This window comes from Plecotus auritus (genome assembly GCF_963455305.1).
Source record: "Plecotus auritus genome assembly, chromosome: 4".
In the NCBI taxonomy this organism is placed as follows: Eukaryota; Metazoa; Chordata; class Mammalia; order Chiroptera; family Vespertilionidae; genus Plecotus; species Plecotus auritus.
Window position 1 is genome coordinate 87,198,585 of NC_137775.1, and position 23,811 is coordinate 87,222,395.

The window sequence follows — 23,811 nt, forward strand, 5'->3', positions numbered from 1 at the left end:
TCTCAGATTTGTAAAGATGTAGCACACATAAATAGTAATTTTTATGGGTTTTAGAATTATGAATTGAGTTTTATTCTTATTTTCATTTATCCCTATTTTCTATTTTTCTTTTTTACACTGAGTATTACTTTGCAATAAACAACAAAATTATTTTTTTGCTGTAAGGGAAAAAATACAAGTTGACCCAGAAAAACAAAACAAAACCGTGTTTAGTCAAATTTGATCACCTAAAAGAAAGCTCTTGAGGAATTTTCTAGTAAGTTTGTAAAGACAAAAATTTACTACTTTTCAATGGAAATCACAGTATCTCAGGCTGGGTCCGTGAAGTGGAAAAATTATTAAACACTTAGGGCTTTTGATCAGTCCATTTAGGCCCTACTATTGTGTGCATTAAATTTTTAGTTAGAATTACTTGTTTTTGTGCTTCAGCCTTGTCTAATACACCTTGTCTAGTCACAGACTGTGACCCAGCTGTTTATGTCCAGACCAGGTACCTGCTGACGATGAGAGTCCTGGTCTTGTGGCTCATCTCCCTCTTCACAATCACTGAGGGCAGTGATGGCTTCTTTGGGGTGAGTTGGCTTATGTCCTGTTTTTCCACCCTACCACCTCCCCTCTTTCCTCTGGCACTTCTAGAATCCATCCCTCTCTAGGTAACTGAACCCATGAAATGTAATAGACTTGGAATCAGAAGTTCTGGGTTCTTATCTCAACATTAGCAACATTAGCTGTGTGGCCTTGGAGTTTAGATGACTTAACTGCAAAATGAGGATCTTGGACTAAACCATTGGAAATCTCTTCCAGCTCAACTCATCCACTCCTATGGCCTCTTTGATAGAGAACAAGCATAGAGATTGGCATTTGCTAACCTTGGACTATCTCATTCCTGTCTATACATACTTTCTTGAAGCTTTTATCTAGGGTTACAGTTTTAATATTCTCTATACTCTAGTGACTCCCAAATTTATATTTCCATCTCAGGCCTCTCCCTTGAACTCCACATTCATATACATACTACCTACTTGATATCTCCAATTGGGTGCCCAATAGGCCCCTTAACTTAATATGTCTCCTATTAAACTCTTGACTTTTTTTTTTTTCTCACCAAACTTATTCCTCATTTTCTATCTCAGCAAGTGGTATCACCATCTCTCCAGCTGCTTAGGCACAAAATTTATTTTTATGCTTGATTCTTCTCATAATCCATATCTAAACCATTGGCTCTTTTTTGTTTGTTTTGGTTCTATCCTTAAAATATATCCAGAATTTAAACACTTCTCACCACCTCCTTGGCTACTATGTTGATCCACACTTTCCCTATATCTCACTGGTATTATTTTAGTAACTCCTGGAATGCTCTCCTTGCTTCTGTGCTTGACTATTCACAATATGGCTGCAGGACTGAGCCTTCTGGAAATAAAGTAGAGCATGTCTTTCCCCTGTTCAGAACTCTCCAGTGGGTTCTGATCTCACTGAAGTAAAAGCCAAGCCCTTGCCATAGCCTATAAAGATCTACACAACCTGCCTCCCCAGAGATGCTCTCTGACCTCACTTTCTGCCCTCTTCCCCTCACCCCCTCCCTTTAGCTATCTGGCCTCCTAGCTCTGTCTTCACTTGCTGGGCATGTTCTTATCTCAGGGCCTTTGCATGTGCTGTTCCCTCTGCCTGGAAAATTCTTTCTCCAGGGATCCTCAATTCCCTATGCCCTTCAGGTTTGTACTAAAAACCTGCCTCAGTGAAATCTTTTCTTGCCATCTCCCCACTGTCCCTGACTTGGATTTTAGGTGCAGGATTTCAGTTTATTGGGGAAATCCAACAAGGCTTTATGAAGTACAATGTTAAAAAGCCTTGCCATAATTCTTCTTTTTTCCTTTTTAACAGAGAAATGATGGCATCAAAACAAAAAGAGAACTCACAGTGAATAAGAAAAAGCACCCAGGTGAGACACTGCTGCCAAGAGAATGGGGTTCTAACCCCAATAGTCTTTCTGACTGGTTGTATGATCATTGGCACATTATTAAACACCCCAAATCTATAAAATGAAAATAACAGTAATCCCTTCTGGCAAAATATTTGTGAGGATTAAACAGTATAACAGAAGCAGAGTATCCTGAACCATACCTGGCAAGTTGCTGCTCCATATGCTTCCTTTCCTTCCTTGTCTTGATCCCAACAATGCAATTAATGGGCAGAGCCCTCAGTCTGTGGTCTGAAATTTAACTTGTGAGTCTGATGTTTTAAGCACTGAACGTGTTTCTTCATGAAAACAGTGATGCACACAGATGGTTGTTAAGTTCCTGGGTCAGTTCACAAGCCTTTCTTTGGTAAATTTGCCAAACAATGACATGCTACAGTGCCACAGAACTTGCCACCATGTGAAGCTAAGATTCTTCAGAAAAAGTGAAATACAAATTTAAGTTGGACTGCCATGGATACATTTTCCCTGACAGTAATAATACAGGTAGTATTTATCAACCTGTTACTATGTGCCAGGCATCATTTTAAATGCATGAGATGAATTCAGTCCTCATACTGACCTTAGGTGCAATGGTCCATAGAGGATCTTGAAATACCATGGTACTTCGTGTTAATTTCATGTGACTGTACTTAAATCACTTGGTGAAATTAAGGTATAGTGCTAAGGAGCAGGGGGCATGATTCAGGCCCAGGCAATCTGGCTCCAGATTGACATTTAATATTCCCTTGGTTTCAGGTGTACAGCACAGTAGTTGTATGATTTACATAGTGATCCCCTATGTCATTGAATCTGGCCCCAGAACCAGTGCAATGAACCCCTGACAATGTGACCAAGGTCAACCGCTTTCTCATTCCATACTTCTTACCTGTTTGGGCTGTGGGAATGGAATCCTATTAGCTCCCCCTACATGGGGTGACTCCCAAGGCCTGGGCTGAGGTTCCGGTCTGCAGAGAGCTGGGGCTCTATGGTGTGAGATGTGGGAGTTACAGCAGACAAGGGTCTCTTGTAAATGTCCTGGGACATGCCTCAGCCTCAGCTAGCCTCCTGTTACCCTCTTGATTGCCTTATGAGAAGCTTGAATCGAGTCAGCAGCTTTTCTTCGCTATAAATCTCCTTTCTGCTTACCCCCTAAGAAATGGGACAGTCTCATAAAAGCTCCTCATTGTCATCTGTCCCTGCAAAAGCACAGTGGTGTCCTGAGAATCTATTAGATTTATAATAAATTTTACTGCCAATGGCAATAAAATGAGACCAGGATAAAAGGATGTTCACCTTTTGCCTCTCTTTCTCTAAGGTCCTTCACATCCTTAATCTTGGGTCCATAGAGGATCTTGAAATACCATGGTACTTCGTGTTAATTTCATGTGACTGTACCTAAATCACTTCTGGTGGGAGAAGACTCATAGGACTCTTCTCACAGCCAAAAACACTTAACAGCCTTTCCTTATGGAAACGAAAGGTGCTGTTCAGAAATGATAAGGTGGACCTAGAGGGTATGATAATGAATGAAATAAGTCAAACAAAGAAAGACAAACACCATGTGATTTCACTTTTTTGTAGAATCTGAAAAACAAAATGAATGAACAAACAAAATAGAAACAGATTCAAAGATACAGAGAACAAACTGATGGTTGCCTGATGGGAAGGGGGTTGAATGGCTGGGTGAAAAGGTGAAGGGATTAAGAAATACAAATTGGTAGTTACAAAATAGTCTGGGGATGTGAAGTACAGAACAGAAAATATAGTCAATGTAATAACTATGTATATAGTGTCACCTGCATGCAAGACTTACTGGGGGGGGGGGTCATTATGTAAGTCATACAAAAATCTAATTACTATGCTGCACAACTGCAACTAATATAATATTAAATGCCAACTCTAGTTGAAAACTTTTTTTAAATGGAAAAAGAACTACAAAAATGATAAGGTACAAATGAGGATATGTAAGGGCTCAAGAAAAGTTTGGTTTGTTTTTGAATTTGATGTAAATACATTTTTATAGGAGAAGGAAGGGCTCTTTGGAGGAGAAAGTGTGAGACTGGCGTTTTATACAGAAGATACTTCAAGGAGACCAGAGCTGGGGGAGGTGAAGAGAAGAGTGGCTAGGATTTTCTTACCTCTTCTCCCTTCAGTCTTGATGCCTTGTCTCCAGATGTGTCCAGAGGAAGTGCGTCCAGTCAGGAGGGCAGTACAGGCGTGGGTCAGAGAGTGTGGGAGCAGCTGGCTTGGCAGCAGTGAGAGGGTGGACATGGTCAGGCACATGTGTGCTTGTCCTGGATGCTCTTTTTTGTCTGAGTGGGCAGAAGTCAATGACAGGCAGTGTGGCTTCAGGCTGAATCTGCTGATAGTCCCTTGGTCACTGCTTCTGCAGTATTTCCCTCCCAGACTGAGATAGGAGGGGTCTGACGGTCTTCCTGTCTTTACACCCAGTGCAGGAATATGAGCTGTTGCTTCAGGTGCCCTATAGAGATTCCAAGGAGAAAAGAGACTTGAAGAAATTGCTGAAGCTTCTGAAGCATCCATCATTATGGCTCCATGGGCCAATGAAGATCATCAGAGCGAAGGCAACCACATGTAAGCCAGCTCTCTGGGGACAGAGATTGGAAGTGGGGAAGGTGGGCGTATCAGTTGGGATAGGTTAGGTCAGTGGTCAGCAAACTGCGTCTCGCGAGCCACATGTGGCTCTTTGGCCCCTTGAGTGTGGCTCTTCCACAAAATACCAAGGCCTGGGCGAGTCTATTTTGAAGAAGTGGCGTTAGAAGAAGTTTAAGTTTAAAAAATTTGGCTCTCAAAAGATATTTTAATCATTGTACTGTTGATATTTGGCTCTGTTGACTAATAAGTTTGCCGACCACTGCGTTAGGTTATGCTATGGAAATGATCATCCCTGCAGCATCTGTGGTTTACAAGAGTGTCATTGCTTCTCTATACTAACATGTCCATTGCAGGTTGCAAAGGGGTTGAGACTGTGGTGGTCACTTGGGGACCTAGGATGATGAATCAAACACTACCTCAAATACACCCATTCTGAGCAATAAATAAATAAATAAATAAATAAATAAATAAATAAATAAATGGAGCACTAGAGGGTTTGACATTGCCAGTTAAATTTTCTAACTCAGGAATGACACACATTAATTCTGTTCATGACTTATTGGTCAGAGCTGGTTCCATGCCTCCACCCAACCTCACGGGCCAGGTTATGCAATCATGGAAGACAGCAAGCAATATCTGGCAAACAGCAGTAATGACCACAATGGTGGGGCTCAGAGAAGTTAAATGCTTTGTCGAAAGCAAGAGTTCTCAAAGTGTGCTGCCTTGTCCGGCAGTAGCAGCAGCACCAGGGCTCCATCTTTCTGCCTTTGGATGAGAAATACTTGCTTCAGATTCTAAGTCAGAGCTGAGGATCAGAATTCAGCAGTAGTTAATTCATTAACCAGGCCCTGTGAAACCAAGCTCTGTTTTTTGTGTGTGCAGATTGTGGCCACCAGAATGGGGTCCTACAGTGTGCCTGTGAAGATGGCTATACCTGGTTTCCTCCTGCATGCCTTGATCCCCAGAAATGCTACCTTCACACGGCTGGACCACTCCAGACTTGTGACTGTCATCTCAAGAACCTCACCAGGAGTGTCAATTTCTGTGAGAGAACAAGTAAGCACATAAGGATACCAGGAGGGAGCTCTGGGCTGGGATCTCTCCCACTCCCGCATGTGAAAGAGAGGAACTCTATCTAGCTCTTTGCCCACATGTTTCTCTGTCTCCCTGAGCAGAGCTAGTGTTTGCAGGGAGATTGAAGGACACTGATGACATCCCCACTAGGTTTGGCTGGACACAGGGAGAGCTGCTTTGGTGCAGAAAATTCAGGAATGCAAATTGATATTTGGGCACCACTTCAACCTTGCTCCAGCTCAGCTCAGCAAATATATGCTTCTTTGGAGATTTAACAAGGTTTACTGAAATCCCAAGTTGGGGAACTGCTTGAGTAAATACAATTTTTCTCCCTACCTTCTTTTCACCTCTTTCGCGTTGGCGAAATGTTGATCAAATGATGTTGATCAATTTTCAGAAAAGAGAAGTATGAGAGCAAAGAGGAATACATAGTGATTATACTGAAAGTAATGCTCGAAATTGCCAATGAATATGTGTACTGAATGCAATACCAAAACAAAACAAAATTTAAAAGTCTAGCTTTGGAAATCAGTGGAAGCTGAGGGAGCTTCAGTTGGCTTAGGTGTATGTTCAGTGGATGATGAGGTGAGCTAAATGATGTGGGCTCCGGGGCTTGAAAGGCTTTCAGAAGTTTTCCCAAAGTCTAGTCCAGTTCTCCTGAAGCTCCAGCTTTTGGTAGAGCTGAGCAAAGAGTGAGAGAGGACATGACATAGCCCAGTTTCCTGGGTATCCTTGGCTCCCTTTCCCAGGACTGCAGCAATTCAGGTTAAGGCGACATGTATTTATTAAGCACCGTCTTTATGCCCAGATTGGTGGAAAATCTGGCAGGTCACAATGAAGCATTTCTCTTGCGATCATTGAACTCGCAGGCTACGTGGGGAGGCCAGGATGTTGATGCAAGAAAGACAATGTCATTTCTTCAGCAATGTTGATGAAAACCTACATTTTGGTCCATGTCTGATCCATCATCAGACAGGAATCACACTCATAAGGAGCTTCCCAGAGTAGAGCTGGGGCACACATACATGAGACATGTTCACAAATATATGTGCTGGTGCAAGAGGTGTAGGGAGCTATGGATAAAGTCCTGTAGGAATTTAGAGGAGGGAAAGACTCTCTGTATCTGGGCAGCAGGGAAGGCCTTGGAGAGGAGATGCTTTGACTAGGCCCTGAATGAAGGATAAACAAGATATGTCCCGACAGAGATGGGAAGCAAGCTGTCCCAGGGCAGAAAAGCAAGGTAAAAAAAAAGATAGGTAAGCAAGGGGTATGTTGGAGTTAGCAAATAGTGATTTAAAAAAAAAATTTTTTTAATAGGGCAGTCTTTAAGCTAGATGGGGATATATTTCAGTGTGAAGTGACTTCCTACTTATTTATCATTATTATTTTCTTAAAATATATTTTTATTGATTTCAGAGAGGAAGGGAGAGGGAGAGGGAGAGAGAGATAGAAACATCAATGATGAGAGAGAATCATTGATTAGCTGCCTCCTGTATACGCCCCGCCCCCCACTGGGGATAGAGCCCACAACCCAGGAATGTGCCCTGACTGGGAATCAAATCATGATTTCCTGGTTCATAGTTTGACACTCAACCAGCCACACCAGCAGGCTATTATTATTATTTTAATCATCACCCAAGGACATGGTAAGAGAGGAGGGGGGGGGAGGAGGAGGAGGAGGAGGAGAGAGAGAGAGAGAGAGAGAGAAACAATGTGAGAGGGAAACATTGGTTAGTTGCCTTCCATATGCTCTCTGACTGGAGATCAAACCTGCAACCCAGATATGTGCCCTGACCAAGAATTGAACCAGCAACCTTTTGGTGCACGGGAGGTCATTCAACCAACTGACCTACTCTGGCTGGGCTGACTGCCTTTTAAATCACATATGAGTGGCCACAGGTTTTCCTACTTATAAGGTTGCCTGGATTATCAGTACTTTCCCCATAATGTTCCAAATCCACGACTGAAAATTCTGGTTGTGTGCTTCCTATATTACTTTAGGTGAACATTCATCATAAAAATACACTGAACGATTAATGTTGAAAAAATGGTCTCCAAGTTGTACTTTTGTAATTTTATGCTATAATAAAATCAAGTGAATAATTTTTATATCTATATGTTTTTCTGTTTCTCATAGAAGTTTGGGGCACTTTCAAAATTAATGAAAGATTTACAAAAGACCTTCTGAATTCATCTTCTGCTATATACTCCAAATATACCACTGAAATCGAAATTCAAGTAAGTACCTTCTACTTATGGCATAAGAAATTGTTGGCTAAACATAAGTTCAGATGTTCCCAATTCAACATGTTTATTTAATACCTATTCTTAATCACTCATTTTCAACAGATTATTACATAGTAGTTAATCACTCTGCCCACAGCTGACATACTTTGAACATTTTCTTTCTAGGAGAGTTTAGCAATTGAATACTTTTCACCTCTTTTGTGTTCAGTTTTGTTCATTTACTTGGGTAATATTATGCCAAAGCTTCTTGGTTATTTTCTGTTTTTTTATCTGTCAAAAATTTTTTTCATGATCTAAGCTCAATTGTCAGCATCTGGGATTTATTCCATAAAGAAGCCTTTCTTGTTAGAGGCTAGACAGAGTTACTGAGCAAAAATTCTGAACTTTATAATGAAGTCACATAAAACTAGATTAGTGTGCCTCCGCGAGGATGAGGTGCGGGTGTGGGTTTCACTGAAGACATGCACAAATCCTTGGCTCAGTTTAAGGATCTATAAAAATGGCTCATTTGGGGGAAGGATAAAATAGATTCTGGTTGAATTGATAATATTATCTGGCATCCAATTCATCCTTGAGTCTAAGCAGTTGATTCTTCATTATTTATGAGCAATCTCAAAAATAAATTATGTACACGTGTGTACATTCTCAATTGTCATTTTAACCATATTTTTTTATAACATGCAACTACCTCCTGCTGTATCTTTTTCCTTTGCTCAGTGTTTCTGTTAGTTTATTTAGTGTCTGCATCCATGTTTTGCTCAAATGTTTTCCTTGTGTGGGGACAAAAATCAACATATCTACCTTTGTTTGTTTGTGTATTTTTTTTTTGTAAGCTTAAAGAAGCATACAAAAGAATTCAAGGTTTTGAGTCAGTTCGTGTCTCTCAATTTCGGTAAGTACCACAACGCCCAAATCAAGGCCATCCCTAGTTTTACGCATCAGTCCCAAAGAATGCCTAGTGCTGTTTGCCAACTGTCTTTGACAGAATATAGGTCAGACCTGCTCTTTATAGTCTGATTCTTACCAAAACTGGACAAAAGTCTGAAGGGGAAAGCCTATATTCTTATGTAAGTGAGCTTAGGAACGTAAATATTAAATGGTATTCTCAAAGCTATGGAGCAGAGAATAGAATTGGAAACCCCAAATTAGAATTTAGAAGGAAGCAGATCTTGTGTGTGTGTGTATGGGAAGGAGTGAGGGGTAGGGATGAGGGTTGTAGAGGGATGGATTTTCTTTTATAACCACAGCAGGGTATGGTGTTTCATTGGGAGCCAGAAGGGAGCCTTAGGTAAAATCGTATATTTTTGTGTAGATATCATGCATATGCCATAGCTCAAAACCCCGTAGTCATTGTCTACAGCAAATAAAGAGATATTTAGTAAATCATTCTTTTGTTTATATTTTAATTCCAAAGTTATTTGGTTAGTTAGCCATGTGTGCATTGATTACCAGCTATTTGTAGTCTACTTACTGGAGGAAGTGGCTTAGAGGTCAGAAACCTTGACTTCTTATATGATTTTTTCACAGTTAACTTGAACAACAGCTAGAGGAAATTTTCATTTGCTATAAATATGTTGCACTGGGCATTGTCTTTTAGTTACTTATGACTTTGTAATGTCTTTATATCCAATGCTAGGGAAAAACACCATTTTTTTTCTTAAATCTATATTTATATAATTAATCATTTTCCTGTTTGACTTTGCTGTCATTAAACTCATAAACAAAACTGAAACCTGATCATAACAATTTTTGTATTCAATATTCATATTTTTATTTTCTGTTGTCCTGGTTTTCCATTTATATTTCTAACACATATTCCATCACATATATCTTATAAGCTGTCTCCAATAATTTGTAGACAAAATCACAGTTAAGATAGACACAAGTCTATAAAATACAATGTTTTTTTTCTCTTTACTATATGAGTTAATTTCTCACTGTCTCCATTTAATTATTTGTTGAACAGGATTGTTAATATTTGTGGAAACTGATTTAACCTAATTAAATCAAATGAAATAATAGGCAGAAAAATACTTTGTAAAGAATTAAAAGGGCCATATCAATGCAAGGATATTATGCCCAACATTACATAAAAGGGTATTTGGATTTATTTATACATTGTGAGTGGTAATTCAATGTATTTGAGCTTTGGTATGTCAGAGATTCTAATACATCAATTAATAAATTAATAATTACCTGACTCAAATTCTCCTTGGGACGCAGCTCCCTTATTTACAAAATGACAATAATATAGTGTTCACCTCATAAAATTATTGCAGAATTAACTTAATTAGTACATGTAATCTCACTTGTTTTCATAATTTTAAACACAATCTGTAAGCTGATGGTTTCTAAGTGTCTTGAGCTTTAGCCTCTCTCCTAAATGTCTGACCTAAATATCCAATTGCCTATTACCATCTCCACTTGATTTTCTAGTAGGCATGTCAAACGGAATATGTTGAAAACAGGAGTCCTCCAGCTCTGCTCCTCATAACCTTAAACCTACTTCTCCCATCTCAATTACAGCGATGCCATTTTCCCAGTTGGACAGACCCAAACCCTGGAGTCATCCTTTAACTTTGTATTGAGGTATAACTTACATTCAGTGATATGCTCTGACTTTAAATATACAGATTAACAAACTCTGACAAATGGTGGAGTGGATTAGGGTATGGGGGGGAGGATAAATGGTAATGGGAAAAAATAAAATGAAATGATTTGTCACTGTAAAAAAGAAAGAAAATAAACTCTGACAAATGCTTGTACAAGCTACCACCTATCAACACAAAACATTTCCATCACCCTCAAAGTTCCCTTGTGCCTCCTTCCAACTAAGCTCCATGCTCACCTCTACCCGCACCAGAAATAACCACTGATCTTATTTCAGTCAGCATAGGCTAGTTTTGCCTATTCTAGAACTGCACATAAATGGAATCACTCAGTGTGTAATATTTGTGTGTCTGGTTTCTTTTGCTCAGCATAATATCTTTGAGATTCATCCTTGTTTTTTTGAGTATCAGTGCTTTCTTTCTTTTTATTGCCCAGTAATCCTCCATTGTATGCATATACTACAATTGGTCCATTCTTGCAATTATGCTTGACTGGTTTTTTTCTCCAGAACCTGAAATCTGCTCCATTAGCAATTCCTGTGGCTCAGTCTTCAAGTACAACATGAATCTGACCACTTCTCCCACATGCTGCTACCCAACTAGTTCTTGCTATCATCTCCTCTTTCCTAATCAGCCTTTCTGCTTCCCTCCCTTCTATTTTCTACAGCAGCCAGAGTGATCATCTTAAACAATATATCTGATCATGTCACTGACTTTTAATAAAGAATAAAACCTTCTAATAAAAAAATAGCATTCAAACTCGAAGGACCTCTGTGATCTGGTTCCTGGCTACTTCTCCAACATCATCTCCTACTCATCTCCTTCTCACACATTGAACATTAGTTATGCTAGTCTTTCTTCCTTCCTTTCCTTTTTTATTTTGTCTTCTAACTTAAATTGATTTTATTCAGCTCTTAACTTACTCTCACCTGAGGTTCTTAAACTCACATTGAAACCTTTAAGCATTGAAAAACACTCCCAATTGTTGAGCTGAAACCTAGTCTTTAATTTGTCACACTCATAGAAATTTTCCTGTCTCAGGCCCTTTGCATGTGCTGGCATACCACACCAGTAGTCTTTGCATCACTGGTCTTTTCTTCTCATTATTCAGACCTTAGCTTCAAAGACCCTCCACACAGAGAAAGCTTTCCTGACCAGTCTTATTGAAATGGGCCCCATATCTATCTGCTATTCTTATCACTGTACCTATCTCACATAACACTTAACAAAAAACAATATACACTGAGTGGCCAGATTATTATGATCTCTGAACGCATAATAATCTGGCCACTCAGTGTATATCCTATATAATAAAAGGCTAATATGCAAATTGTCCCCTCGACCAGGAGTTCGACCAGCAGGCAGGCCAGCTAACCGCCCATGTCCCCTCCCCCTGGCCAGGCTGGCCAGACCCCACCTATGCACGAATTCATGCACCGGGCCTCTAAAATATATATATATATATATATATATATATATATATATATATATATATATACACACACACACACACACACACACACACACACACACACACACAGATACACAAATACACTGAGTGGCCAGATTATTATGCGTTCAGAGATCATAATAATCTGGCCACTCAGTGTATATTACATAAATTAAATAAATGCTTATATAGAGAGGTTATTTGTCTTGTCTTCTTTGCCAGAATGTAAGCTCCATGAAAGCAGGGACCACATCTGTTTGATTTATTCCCATGGACCCAATGCTAGGCCCTGAATGACTGAATAAATTAATCTCATTTTTCTTTCCACATAATCATTAAAGAAGTGGAAGCATCATTGCTGGGTATGAAGTTGTTGGCTCCAGCAGTGCATCTGAGCTGCTGTCAGCCATGGAACAGGTGGCTGAGAAGGCTGAGGAAGGCCTTCAGAAGCTGTTTCCACTGGAAGATGACTCTTTGAGAGTATTTGGAAAAGGTAACACTAAATTCCCACCCTCTGCCTAGGTGAGTCCAGTAATTAGTTGCTCATTCGTGTCTCTAGGAGGTAGATTGGAGAGGTTTCTGATACAGAATTATTCTAAGACTGACTTTCAGTAGAAACAGGCAACTGTTTATGATGAAACAAAATTTCAGTCTGACTAGTTCAGATCCTTGCTAATCGGCGATCTGATCTCCACTGTAAATGCTGTGGAAGACTGATTTCACTGCAGGCTCTGATGGAATGATTCAGCAATAGTTTACTGGTATTCATGTTGAAATATCTCTGGAGTTGGAAATTCCTGAGTAATAATTCAAGGAGCCAAGGAAAGAATGAATATATCTAGGTCTTTAACACTCACACAGACATTCACACAAACAAACAGAAACACAAACACACACACACACACACACTACTTCTTTCCTTCAGATATTTTTTCCCCGTTTACTTCTTTACATCCAATCTTAAATCTTTGCCATCAAAATGTGTTCCACTTTCAGCAACACTCATTCAATAAATATTTACTAAGTGTTTAAAGTGTCTAGGCACTTAGGACACAGCAACGGGGAAAACAAACCAAAAACACAGCTCTTGTTGATCGTCCATTCAAAGACTCCTTTTCCCAGTCCCAATCATGGGAAGACTGTATTATTAAGGGTCAGCTGCAAGAATAACTAGTGTCTAGTCACAATGTGAGAAGCTTTTTACAGGGTATAAAGTAGGATATGTCACCCCAAAATGGCAACTGCCCATCTTTTAACCATATTGTTACTGCTTTGTTACATAGCATTTTGAAGATTTTTCTGGTTTTCTAGCACTCCCTTAAAGAGTAAAAATATTTCCTGGGAATGGTCATACCCTGTCTTATTTTCACCTAACACATATTAGTTGATAGCCCACTAAAAGTAAGATCATTGGCAAAGGTCAGACACCTGGAGGGAGAAGGGCCAGACTCAGAGAGGGTAGGGCATGGAGAAGGAGAAAAGGGAGCTGATAGGGCTGAAACTGGGCATCAAAGACAAGCTTCTCCTACTCCTGAATACTTCCGGGTATTGTCTCTAAGAATATGATTTCTAATGCACAGCTATATGGTGCATAGAGAGTGCCAGGATATTCAGAGACATTTTCCCTCTCTGTTTCCATTCTCTTCCAGTTCAGTGTAATAGCATTGCCTTTGGATTTGGGTTTAAGAACGATGAGTATACTCTTCCCTGTAGCAGTGGCTACACCGGGAACATCACAGCCAAGTGCCAGCCCTCTGGGTGGCAGGTCATCAGGGAGACATGTGTGCTTTCTCAGCTGGAAGAACTGAAGAAGGTAAAACATTTCCACCTTGTAGACTTGCCCTGGTTTTGAGTTTCACAGTGGGCACCTACCACTGAGCATGGCTAAGTGGAGGGTAAATATTTATCAAATTGTCTCCTTTGTCAATATGCAGAACATGAGGGTGACATCAGACCCTGGTAAACCCACAGAGTTTGGGCATGAGTAGCAGTCTAGGTGGCAGCTGAGAAGGCCAGAAAGTGTCAGAGTTGATGGTTTTGATGTGGAGGAGTGCTGCAATAGAGTGAATAAATGCTGAAGGAGTCTGCAATAGATGGCAGAACAGCAAGTAAGCTGGACTCGGAAGTCCAGAAAGCCTGGGAATCAAAGACCCAAGTGAAGGTGTGAGTCCAAAGTTATAGACTTAGTACAAGTGAGAATGTCAGAAACCAGGGCAGGGGATGGGATTGGCCAAAGGTGAGCCATATAGAGCAATAGAACTGTAATAGATACTAAGGGTCATCTGGTTTATCAAACTCCTTTTATAGATTAGTAAATGAAAGACTAAGGGACTAACAGTTGGTCCCTTTGGTAGCAATAGTGTTGAATTAGAAACTTGGTCCTTTGATTCCCAGTCCAGGACTGTGACCTTCACATGATGCTGTCTTTGGAAAGTTCAAGTACTTAAGACAAGGCAGATATATAGAAGCAAATGTGAGGAATTAGAAGTCAAGTCACAGGAAAGAGTGACTCCAAGACTAGTTCACAGACACTGTTCTGCAGATAGATCTCCATAGTGAGCAGAATTTCTGTCCTAGCCCAAGATTCTGCTAGTGCAGTAAGGAAACTCAGAAAGGTATATCTTAAAGGACTGTGGAATGTTCACTTCTCCCTCTTTGGACCTCAGTTTCCTCATCTGTAAACTGGGGAGGGAGATTGGACCAGATGGCCTCTGGGGATCTATCCTTGCTCTTGCCTTCTTTGCCTCAGATATGGACATGGACCATGTCTATGTGAGGGTGCGAGGGTGAGGGCAGGCAGATCCCAGGTACCTTGGGCAGAGAACAGCACTGTCAGCCAAAAAGAGTTAAAAGGAAACCATATAGGATCTGAATTCCTTGATTGACTTGTTTTGACTGAAAGGGAATATCCCTTCTTGGCTGCCTTCCAAGCTAGCCCAGAGTACTGGAAGCATCTGGAAGTTTTAAGGAAGAAGTAAAATTCCAAATGCAGTGGCAAAGTGTGGTCAAATTTCCCTATATGTCCCTCTGTCTTCCCACCCTACAAGAATGTCTCAGTATAGTACAGTGATTCTAATAGGATTTAGTGCTGCTTCCTGGCTGGGTACAGTTTGGAAAGTCACTGAATCTCACTGAACATCAGTGTCTGTATAATTAGGATAATAATTCATCTGAAAATGCATTTTAATAAATCTCTTCAAGTTTCTATGTTCTTAATGGTACCTAGCTCAAAGGATGGTATAAGAATTAAATCAACGAATCCCTGGTAAAGCATTTAGCGCAGAATAACAACTCTGAAATACAGAAAGCACTGAGTGAAAGCCATCGTGTTATCATTGTTATATAATATATAATATCCTACATTATAATGCAGCATACACGTTAGTGATATAGCCCAGAATTCTGATTTAAATTGAATGATACACAAGCATATGTTGTTGTTTTTTTTGCAGAACTTAACCATTTTTATTTCTAGAATTTCAGTGTGATTGCAAGCAATGCCACTGAGGCAGCCATGTCATCCTTGGTGCGAAATCTTTCAGTCCTCATTCAGCAAAACCCATCAACCACAGCTGGGAATCTGGCTTCGGTGGTTTCAATTCTGGGCAACGTCTCATCTCTGTCACTGGCGAGCCATTTCAGTGTGTCCAATTCAACAATGGAGGTATGTTCTGCCTGTGCTTGAAGGGCCACTTTATTGATTATTATTATTTAAAAATTTGTTTTAATTATTCAATTACAGTTGATATTTAACATATTATTCTCAGGTGTATAGCATAGTGGTTTGATATTTATATAACTTACAAAGTAACCCCCAATACCATACATAGTTATTATAATACTAGAGGCCTGACGAAAATTTGTGCAAGTGTAGGCCTTCCTTCCCCTGACTGCTGACACCGACTTCCCTCCAGCACCCGGACCCAGGCTGGCTTCCCTCTGGCCCTGGCTTCATCAGGAAAGACGTCCGGAATGACATCTGGAAGATGTCTGGTCTAATTAGCATATTACCCTTTTATTATTATAGACTAGAGGCCCGGTGCACGAAATTCATGCACGGGGTGTGTGTCTCTCAGCCCAGCCTGCACCCTCTCCAATCTGGGACCCCTCGAGGGATGTCCGACTGCCCTACCTGGATCGGGCCTAAACAGGCAGTCGGACATCCCTCTCACAATCCAGGACTGCTGGCTCCCAACTGCTCGCCTGCCTGCCTTCCTGATTGCCCCTAACCGCTTCTGCCTACCAGCCTGATCACCCCCTAACCACTCCCCTGCCAGCCCATTTGCCCCTAACTTCCCTCCCCTGCAGTCCTGGTCACTCCTAAATGCCCTCCCCTGCTGCCCTGGTCCCCCCCAACTACCCTCCTCTGCTGGCCTGGTCACCCCTAACTGCCCTCCCCTGCAGGCTTGATCACCCCCAACTGCCCTCCCTTGCAGGCCTGGTCCCTCCCAACTGCCCTCCCCTGCTGGCCATCTTGTGGCGGCCATCTGGTGTCCACATGGGGACAGTCATCTTTGACTACATGAAGGCAGCCATCTTATGTGTTGGAGTGATGGTCAATCTGCATATTACTCTTTTATTAGATAGGATAGAGGCCTGCTGCATGGGTGGGGGCCAGGTGGTTTGCCCTGAAGGGTGTCCCGGATCAGGGTGGGGGTTCCCTTGGGCATGGGGCGGCCTGGGCAAGGGGGCTGTGGTGGTTTGCAGGCTGGCCACGCCCCCCGGTGACCCAAGCGGAGGCCCTGGTATCTGGGATTTATTTATCTTTTATAATTGAAACTTTGTAGCCTTGAGCGGAGCGGAGCCTCCTGCTCTCTCTTTGGCCGCAGCCATTTTTGTTGGGATTTATTTATCTTTTATAATTGAAACTTTGTAGCCTTGAGCCGAGGCCTGGGCCTGCCAGGGCAGGCAGAAAGCTTGGCTTCCTCCATTGCCAGGGGCAACCCAAGCCTCCTCTCTCTCCGTGGCCACAACCATCTTGGTTAGGTTAATTTGCATACTTGCTCCTGATTGGCTGGTGGGCGTGGCTTGTGGGTGTAGCAGAGGTATGGTCAATTTGCATATTACTCTTTTATTAGATAGGATTACTAACTATATTCCCTATAATGTACTTTACATTCCTGTGACTATTTTGTAACTGCCAACTGTACTTCTTAATCCTTTCACCTTATTCACCCAGCCCCTATCTCCCTCCCATCTGGCAGTCATCAGTTTGTTTTCTGTATCTATGAGTTTGTTTCTATTTTGTTTCTTTATTTGTTTTGTTTTTTAGATTCCACTCTAAGTGAAATCATATGGTATTTGTCTTTCTCTGTCTGACTTATTTCACTTAGCATAGTACCCTCTCTAGGCCCTTCCATGTTGTTGTAAATGGTAAGATTTCATTCTTTTTATAGTCAATTAATATTCAATTTTATATATGTACCACATCTTCTGTATCCAACTGTCTATCAATGGACACTTAGGTTGCTTTCATATCTTTTTATTTATTAATTATTTATTTTTAAAAATCCTCACTCAAGTATATTTTTCCATTGAGTTTTAGAAAGAATGGAGAGGAGGGAGGAGGGGGAGAGAGAGGGAGACAGAGAGAGAAACATCAATGTGAGAGAGATACATCAATTGGTTGCCTCTTGCAGGTGCCTAGACCTAGGCCAGGGATAGAACCTGTGACCCTTCAGTCCACTACAACCACTAAACAACACTGGACAGGCTGCTTCCATATCTTGACTATTGTAAATAATGCTGCAGTGATCATGGGGATGCATATATCTTTTAAATGAGTGTTTTGGATTTCTTCAGATATATATCCATAAGTGGGATTGTTGGGTCATATGGTAGTTCTGTTGTTAAGTTTTTGAGGAAACTCCATACTGTTTTTCATAATGGTTGCACCAATTTGCAACCCCACCAACAATGCACAAGGGTTTTGAAGGGCCCACTTTAAAACTACTTCATAAGGAGGAATGACAAAAGCCTGAGTTGGAGGGGTACTGTTGGAAAGACTGAAGAGGCATGTAACAGCCTTTGTGTGATTTTTACTGCTTCCTCTGCCATGTGCAAGGACCTCTGGGATCAACTGTGTGAGTTCAAAGTAACAGGGAGCATCCTCTAGGCAGGTTGTCTGGGCAGCGTGCGGCTTACAGGAAGGGAAGAGCCTTTGCACCCGATGCCACTGTGTTGACACAGGTGCCAAAGCTTCAATACCTGCTTGCAGTCTGCAGTCATTCTTTCCTGTGGGCAGGAACTCTGGCTTTAGTCATTTATACTTTAAGAACTGCCTCTTTTTTTGACTGGGAAATCCATTCTTTGGTTTGGATTTTTGAAAATTAACTTAAGCCCTACTGGTTTGGCTCAGTGGAGAGAGCATCGGCTTGCAACTGAAGAGTCCCAGGTTTGATTCTGGTCAAGGGCACATGCCTGGTTTGTGGGCTTGATCCCCAGTGTGGGGCATGCAGGAGGCAGTCGATCAATGATTCTCTGTCATCATTGATGTTTCTCTCTCTCTCCCTTTCCCTTCCTCTCTGCAATCAATAAAAATATATTCTAAAATAATAAATAAAAATAAATAAAAATTAACTTAAAATTATAGAAATAAGACTTCGTCACTAAAAAAAGTTCAAATAAGGAAAAGGAAAAAAAATCTGTAATCTTGTCACACTAGAATAGACACAACTTACATTTTAGGTATCCTGTCAGTGCCTGACAAGTGACATGAAGCAGGTACTCAATAAATATTTATTAAATAAATATCCTTGGATGTATGCATTTTATGTTAAGTATGTAATATTTTGCAGAATTGTATTATATAATGTATAATGTCACATGATCACACAATTATACTTAACCTCATATAAGGTGACCATTGTGTCAGAAATGACACTAAATATGAATAAATTAAACTTCCTGAATCAAAGAAAAGATGCTCAGATTTTTAAAGTTTGACCACGTGTTGTTTGCAAGAGACAAACTAAAACCAAATGACATAAAAAGGATAAAAATTAATTAAAGGGAAAAATAGAGCAGGCAAACAAAGGCAGAGGATCCTGGAGGCAGCAGAAGAAACGAGCTATGGGATCCTGGGCCAGAAGCCACAGAGGGCTCGGTTAGGGTAAGTACTGGCCCAGAGTGATAGACACTGGGAACTGGAGTCCTAAGAAAGACAGAGGATGACGAGGGACAAAGTGGCCATTTTCAAGCACTGGTTTGGAAAAGGTATCTCTCAAACTAAGACTGACCATTAAAACCGATGGCAATTCAATACTTCCTTGTGCTTGCCTCCAGTTTTTAAGGATTTTTACTTTATTTTTCTCTCTTCTATCAAACAAAAATAATAAATACACATGAATTAAAACATGAACATTCATGGCATGAATTTAGAACTGATGTTAGCAAAACAAGCATAGCACGGGAAAGCAGTTAACAGTCATGTCACACTCTTTGAGCTGAGGAGTAATGCAGTCATGTTTGCCGCCTCAGGGGAAGGAAGAGCACCCCACAGCAGCCCAATTGCAGGATTCGTTCTCATCCATGCCGAAACCTTGGCATGCCCCTGAGTGCCCTGGGGCAATCACCCTGCAACTGACATGATCCTGTTGAGCCACGTTTTTTTAACCCAAACCTTCCACTTGCAGAACAAATGAGCTGAATTTCACTGATGAGTTTTAATGTGATCATCAACTGAGCCAATTCTCAGGGCAATTTTCCTATATTTAGTACTCATGACTATCCACTGTTAGTCCCCTTGCCCGTTTATTCAAAATACAAACTGACTCGCTTCCTTGCATTTCAGGATGTCATCAGTATAGCTGACCACATCCTTAATTCAACATCAGTAACCAACTGGACAGTATTACTGCAGGAAGAAAAGAATGCCAGCTCCCAGTTACTAGAGACATTGGAAAACATCAGCGTTCTGGTACCTCCAACAGCTCTGCCTCTGAATTTTTCTCGGGAATTCATTAACTGGAAAGGGATTCCAGTGTCCGAAAGCCAACATAAGACAGGTTATAACTATCAACCTGAAATGTTCTCCCCAAATACCTCCATTCCCATCAGAGGCCGTGTGTTAATTGGGTCAGACCAATTCCAGGGGACCCTTCCAGAAACTATTATCAGCATGGCCTCATTGACCTTGGGGACCATTCTACCCATTACCCAAATTGGAAATGCTCAGGTCAATGGGCCCGTGATATCCACAGTTATCCAAAACTATTCCATAAATGAAGTCTTCCTGTTTTTTTCCAAGATAGAGTCAAACCTGAGCCAGCCACATTGTGTGTTTTGGGATTTTAGTCATTTGCAGTGGAATGAGGCAGGCTGCCACCTAGTGAATGAAACTCCAGACACAGTGATGTGCCGGTGTACTCACCTGACCTCGTTCTCCATGCTGATGTCACCCTTTGTCCCCCCTGCCATCATTCCGGTTGTGAAATGGATCACCTTTGTGGGGCTGGGTGTCTCCATTGGAAGTCTCATCTTATGCCTGATCATCGAGGCTCTGTATTGGAAGCAGGTCAAGAAAAACCAAACCTCGCACACACGACATATTTGCATGGTCAACATATCCCTATGCCTCCTGATTGCTGATGTTTGGTTTATTGTTGCCGCCACTATGAATGCCACGGTCAACCCTTCTGGGGTCTGCGTAGCTGCAGTGTTCTTTACACACTTTTTCTACCTCTCCTTGTTCTTTTGGATGCTCCTGCTCGGCCTCCTGCTGGCTTATCGGATCGTCCTCGTGTTCCATCACCTGGCCATGCCTTTAATGCTGGCTGTCGGGTTCTGCCTCGGCTACGGATGTCCTCTCATTATATCTGTCATCACCATTGCGGTCACACAACCTAGCAATGGCTACGAAAGGAAAGACGTGTGTTGGTTGAACTGGTCCGGTGGAAGCAAACCCCTCTTGGCCCTCGCTGTTCCCGTGCTGACTATTGTGGCTGTGAATCTAGTGGTGGTGTTCTTAGTTCTCACGAAGCTCTGGAGGCCCGCGGTTGGAGAGAGGCTGAGTCAGGACAACAAGGCCACTATCGTCCGCATGGGGAAGAGCATCCTCATTCTGACCCCTCTGCTGGGGCTCACCTGGGGCTTTGGCATAGGAGTAATGGTGGACAGCCAGAATCTGGCATGGCATGTTATTTTTGCATTGCTCAATGCCTTCCAGGTGAGAACAACCTATCATGCCATCAGGTAACTGGAATAGTTGTAGAGAACTGAGTTTGGCAAGACAACTCTTGAAGCTATCTTATCTCCCTGCCTCCAGCAGAACTGTAACCCAAACTGCCTGGCAACAGTGAATAAAACAAAAGTTCCATTTCCCCAACAGTTACTCTTATACTGAAGCAGAATATTAAACTTCTTCAGTAGCCCATTCCAGCGCTTTAAATCTGCTAGGCTTCATGAGCTAACATTAATGTCTCTTGCTGCTGACTCAGTCCTCTTTCCCTAGGGCGACCTGTGTGAAAGCACACAGGGAGAGGGAACTAAATCAAGAGCCCTTGTTGACTCTGAATGGTGCAAAGGTAGTCCCCCGAGTGAGATAGAGCAGAAGCTGGCAAACTGCAGCTAGTGCTGTTTTGTAAATGAAGTTTTATTGGCCCTGACCAGTTTGGCTCGGTGGATAGAGCATTGGCCTGCAGACTCAAGGGTCCCAGGTTCGATTCCGGTCAAGGGCATGTACCTTGGTTGCGGGCACATACCCAGTGGGGTGTGCGCAGGAGGCAGCTGATGGATGTTTCTCTCTCATCGATGTTTCTAACTCTCTATCCCTCTCCCTTCCTCTCTGTAAAAATAAATAAATAAATAAATAAAGTTTTATTGGAACAGAGCCACACCTCTTTGTTTACATATGATCTGTGGCTGCTTTCCTTATGCCAGCAGAGTTCAGCAGTTGTAACAGAGACCGTGTGACCTTTAAAACCTAAATATTTACTATCTGGCTCTTTACAGAAAATGTTTGCCAACTCCTGCTGCAAAGAATGGGTTTTACATACCCCAGTCAGAGAGTGTTTGGGGAGTAGGTGGACAGAGCAATTCCTAGGTTTTGATGAATCTGGAAGAGAGCCTTCAATCCTGGTTCAATGATGGTTTGCTGGGCCACCTCTGCACAATGACTCAGAATCTTAGTGATGCACTGCCTGCACTGAGGGTGCTCTGACTGGGAGGAGGAACTTTCAAAGTCCAAGAAAGCCTCTGCCAAGTGTTTCCCAAGGGCTGGACTTGATGGAAAGGGTGCTGATAGAGGTCAACTCCCTCCACTTGGCCTTAGGGTTGGACCACAGTGCCTCTGCCATCAGAGATGCTCAGCAAATGTTCACTTAATGCCTGTCCTAAAGAAAGGCTAAGATATAGAAGCAAACGGAATTTATTTGCTTTGGGTTTAGGATGACACAAAGCGGAAAATGAAGCTCTGCATGCATTTAAAACATTTTTTTTTCACTCAATTTATTTATTTATACATTTGATTAAAATTTTTTGAGTACTTTGTGGTATGCCTGGCATTGTGGAGGTCACAGGGTATCCTTGCCTTTGAGGAGCCCTCAGTCTAGTGGGCAGACAACTCCAATGTTGGGTGATAGAATAGAATATAGTATTACATATACTTTCTTTTCTGGAAAAAATAAAACATTTGATTTTTTTTAGGGTTTTTTCATCTTATGCTTTGGAATACTCTTGGATAGTAAGGTATGTGTATTCATTTCTCTCTTTATCCCCTAACTGAGGCAGCTAACCTTTTCTCTTCAGTTCTGAGGCCCTTATTCATATACCGTAACAGAGGCCAGATTACGGGTACTTTTGTAACAAAATTCTGTAATTTTACAAAAGGTGGGCTCGGTCAGGTGACAAAGGAACTAAACACTCACTGCTGATGATAAGCTATATGGAACTAATCACAACCTATAATGTAACATTATAGAAAGAAACAGAAAAGTATTTTTACTTTAAATTTTTGTAACTTACATTATGGTTTGGCAATCATTAAAGAGCAAAAGTACTTTCCTTAGGGTGAAATTGCCTTTTGTTCCTTTAATTTATCCATTTACTTAGAATATACTGAAAGACATATCTACTTCTATATTTCCAGAGTTTTAAATAGTAAATAACTTCTAAAATTTAATAACCGAGAAAGGATGACCAATGTAAGTAAATGATAATAGAAAAAACTTAATAATCTCATTTTATTATTTTTCCCAGGCATTGAGCAATTCTTTTGAGAGCAGTAAAGGCAATAAGCTAATAGATATAGGCTTTGTTTTAATAAGAACTAAAGAATATTTTATAATTAGCACATGCACAAAACTGCTAATTACAAAAAAGCAATTTGCTGTTCTTGATTGGCCTAAATAATTCTCTCATTTGTACAAATCACATGGTTAGTAAACTTTTCAACTTCAAAGGTAGACTTCAGTTTAGCAATTATTTCCAGTTACTAATGTCTAGAATCTGAATTATTATGGCTTTTGCTTCTGTTGTTCTTTGTTTAATTCTAGATTTATTGACAGATAAATAAAACAAATAAAGGAAGTAAAAGAAGATAAATCATTTCATCAGATACTCATGCTTATAGTCTGTTAGCTTCCAAGAAATACTACTGCTAAACTACAGTTTCAATCTGCAGTTTTGTTGTTGCATTGCCTATGTATGGTTGTATATGTGCATCTTAGTATTTCTCTGTTGCCCTTACAGCTGCGACAACTGCTGTTCAACAAGTTGTCTCCTTTAAGCTCTTTGAAGCAACCATCAAAGGTAATTATCTCACACTGCCACGCATTCAAGGCAAGAAGTTCCACTTTTCCATTTTCCTTTTTCTACAGCCCCACAGAAAGACCGCTTTTGTGTAAACCCCTTGAGTTTCT

General features: G+C 41.1%; 1 protein-coding gene across 1 annotated transcript in view; it reads left to right on the forward strand.

Annotated features, from left to right (window-relative positions):
- Positions 1–503: 503 nt before the first annotated feature.
- The window catches only part of ADGRF1 (adhesion G protein-coupled receptor F1), a gene marked incomplete at both ends in the record, with an annotated part of 28,292 nt that continues 4,984 nt past the window's right edge, over positions 504–23,811 (forward strand). The window contains 12 exons of the mRNA XM_080666373.1: positions 504–572; positions 1,882–1,939; positions 4,409–4,552; positions 5,456–5,629; positions 7,785–7,885; positions 8,728–8,786; positions 12,295–12,446; positions 13,603–13,766; positions 15,429–15,617; positions 19,746–21,119; positions 22,598–22,639; positions 23,642–23,701. Coding sequence (XP_080522499.1) covers positions 504–572; positions 1,882–1,939; positions 4,409–4,552; positions 5,456–5,629; positions 7,785–7,885; positions 8,728–8,786; positions 12,295–12,446; positions 13,603–13,766; positions 15,429–15,617; positions 19,746–21,119; positions 22,598–22,639; positions 23,642–23,701 — 2,586 coding nt within the window. The remainder of the gene's footprint in view (positions 573–1,881; positions 1,940–4,408; positions 4,553–5,455; positions 5,630–7,784; positions 7,886–8,727; positions 8,787–12,294; positions 12,447–13,602; positions 13,767–15,428; positions 15,618–19,745; positions 21,120–22,597; positions 22,640–23,641; positions 23,702–23,811) is intronic.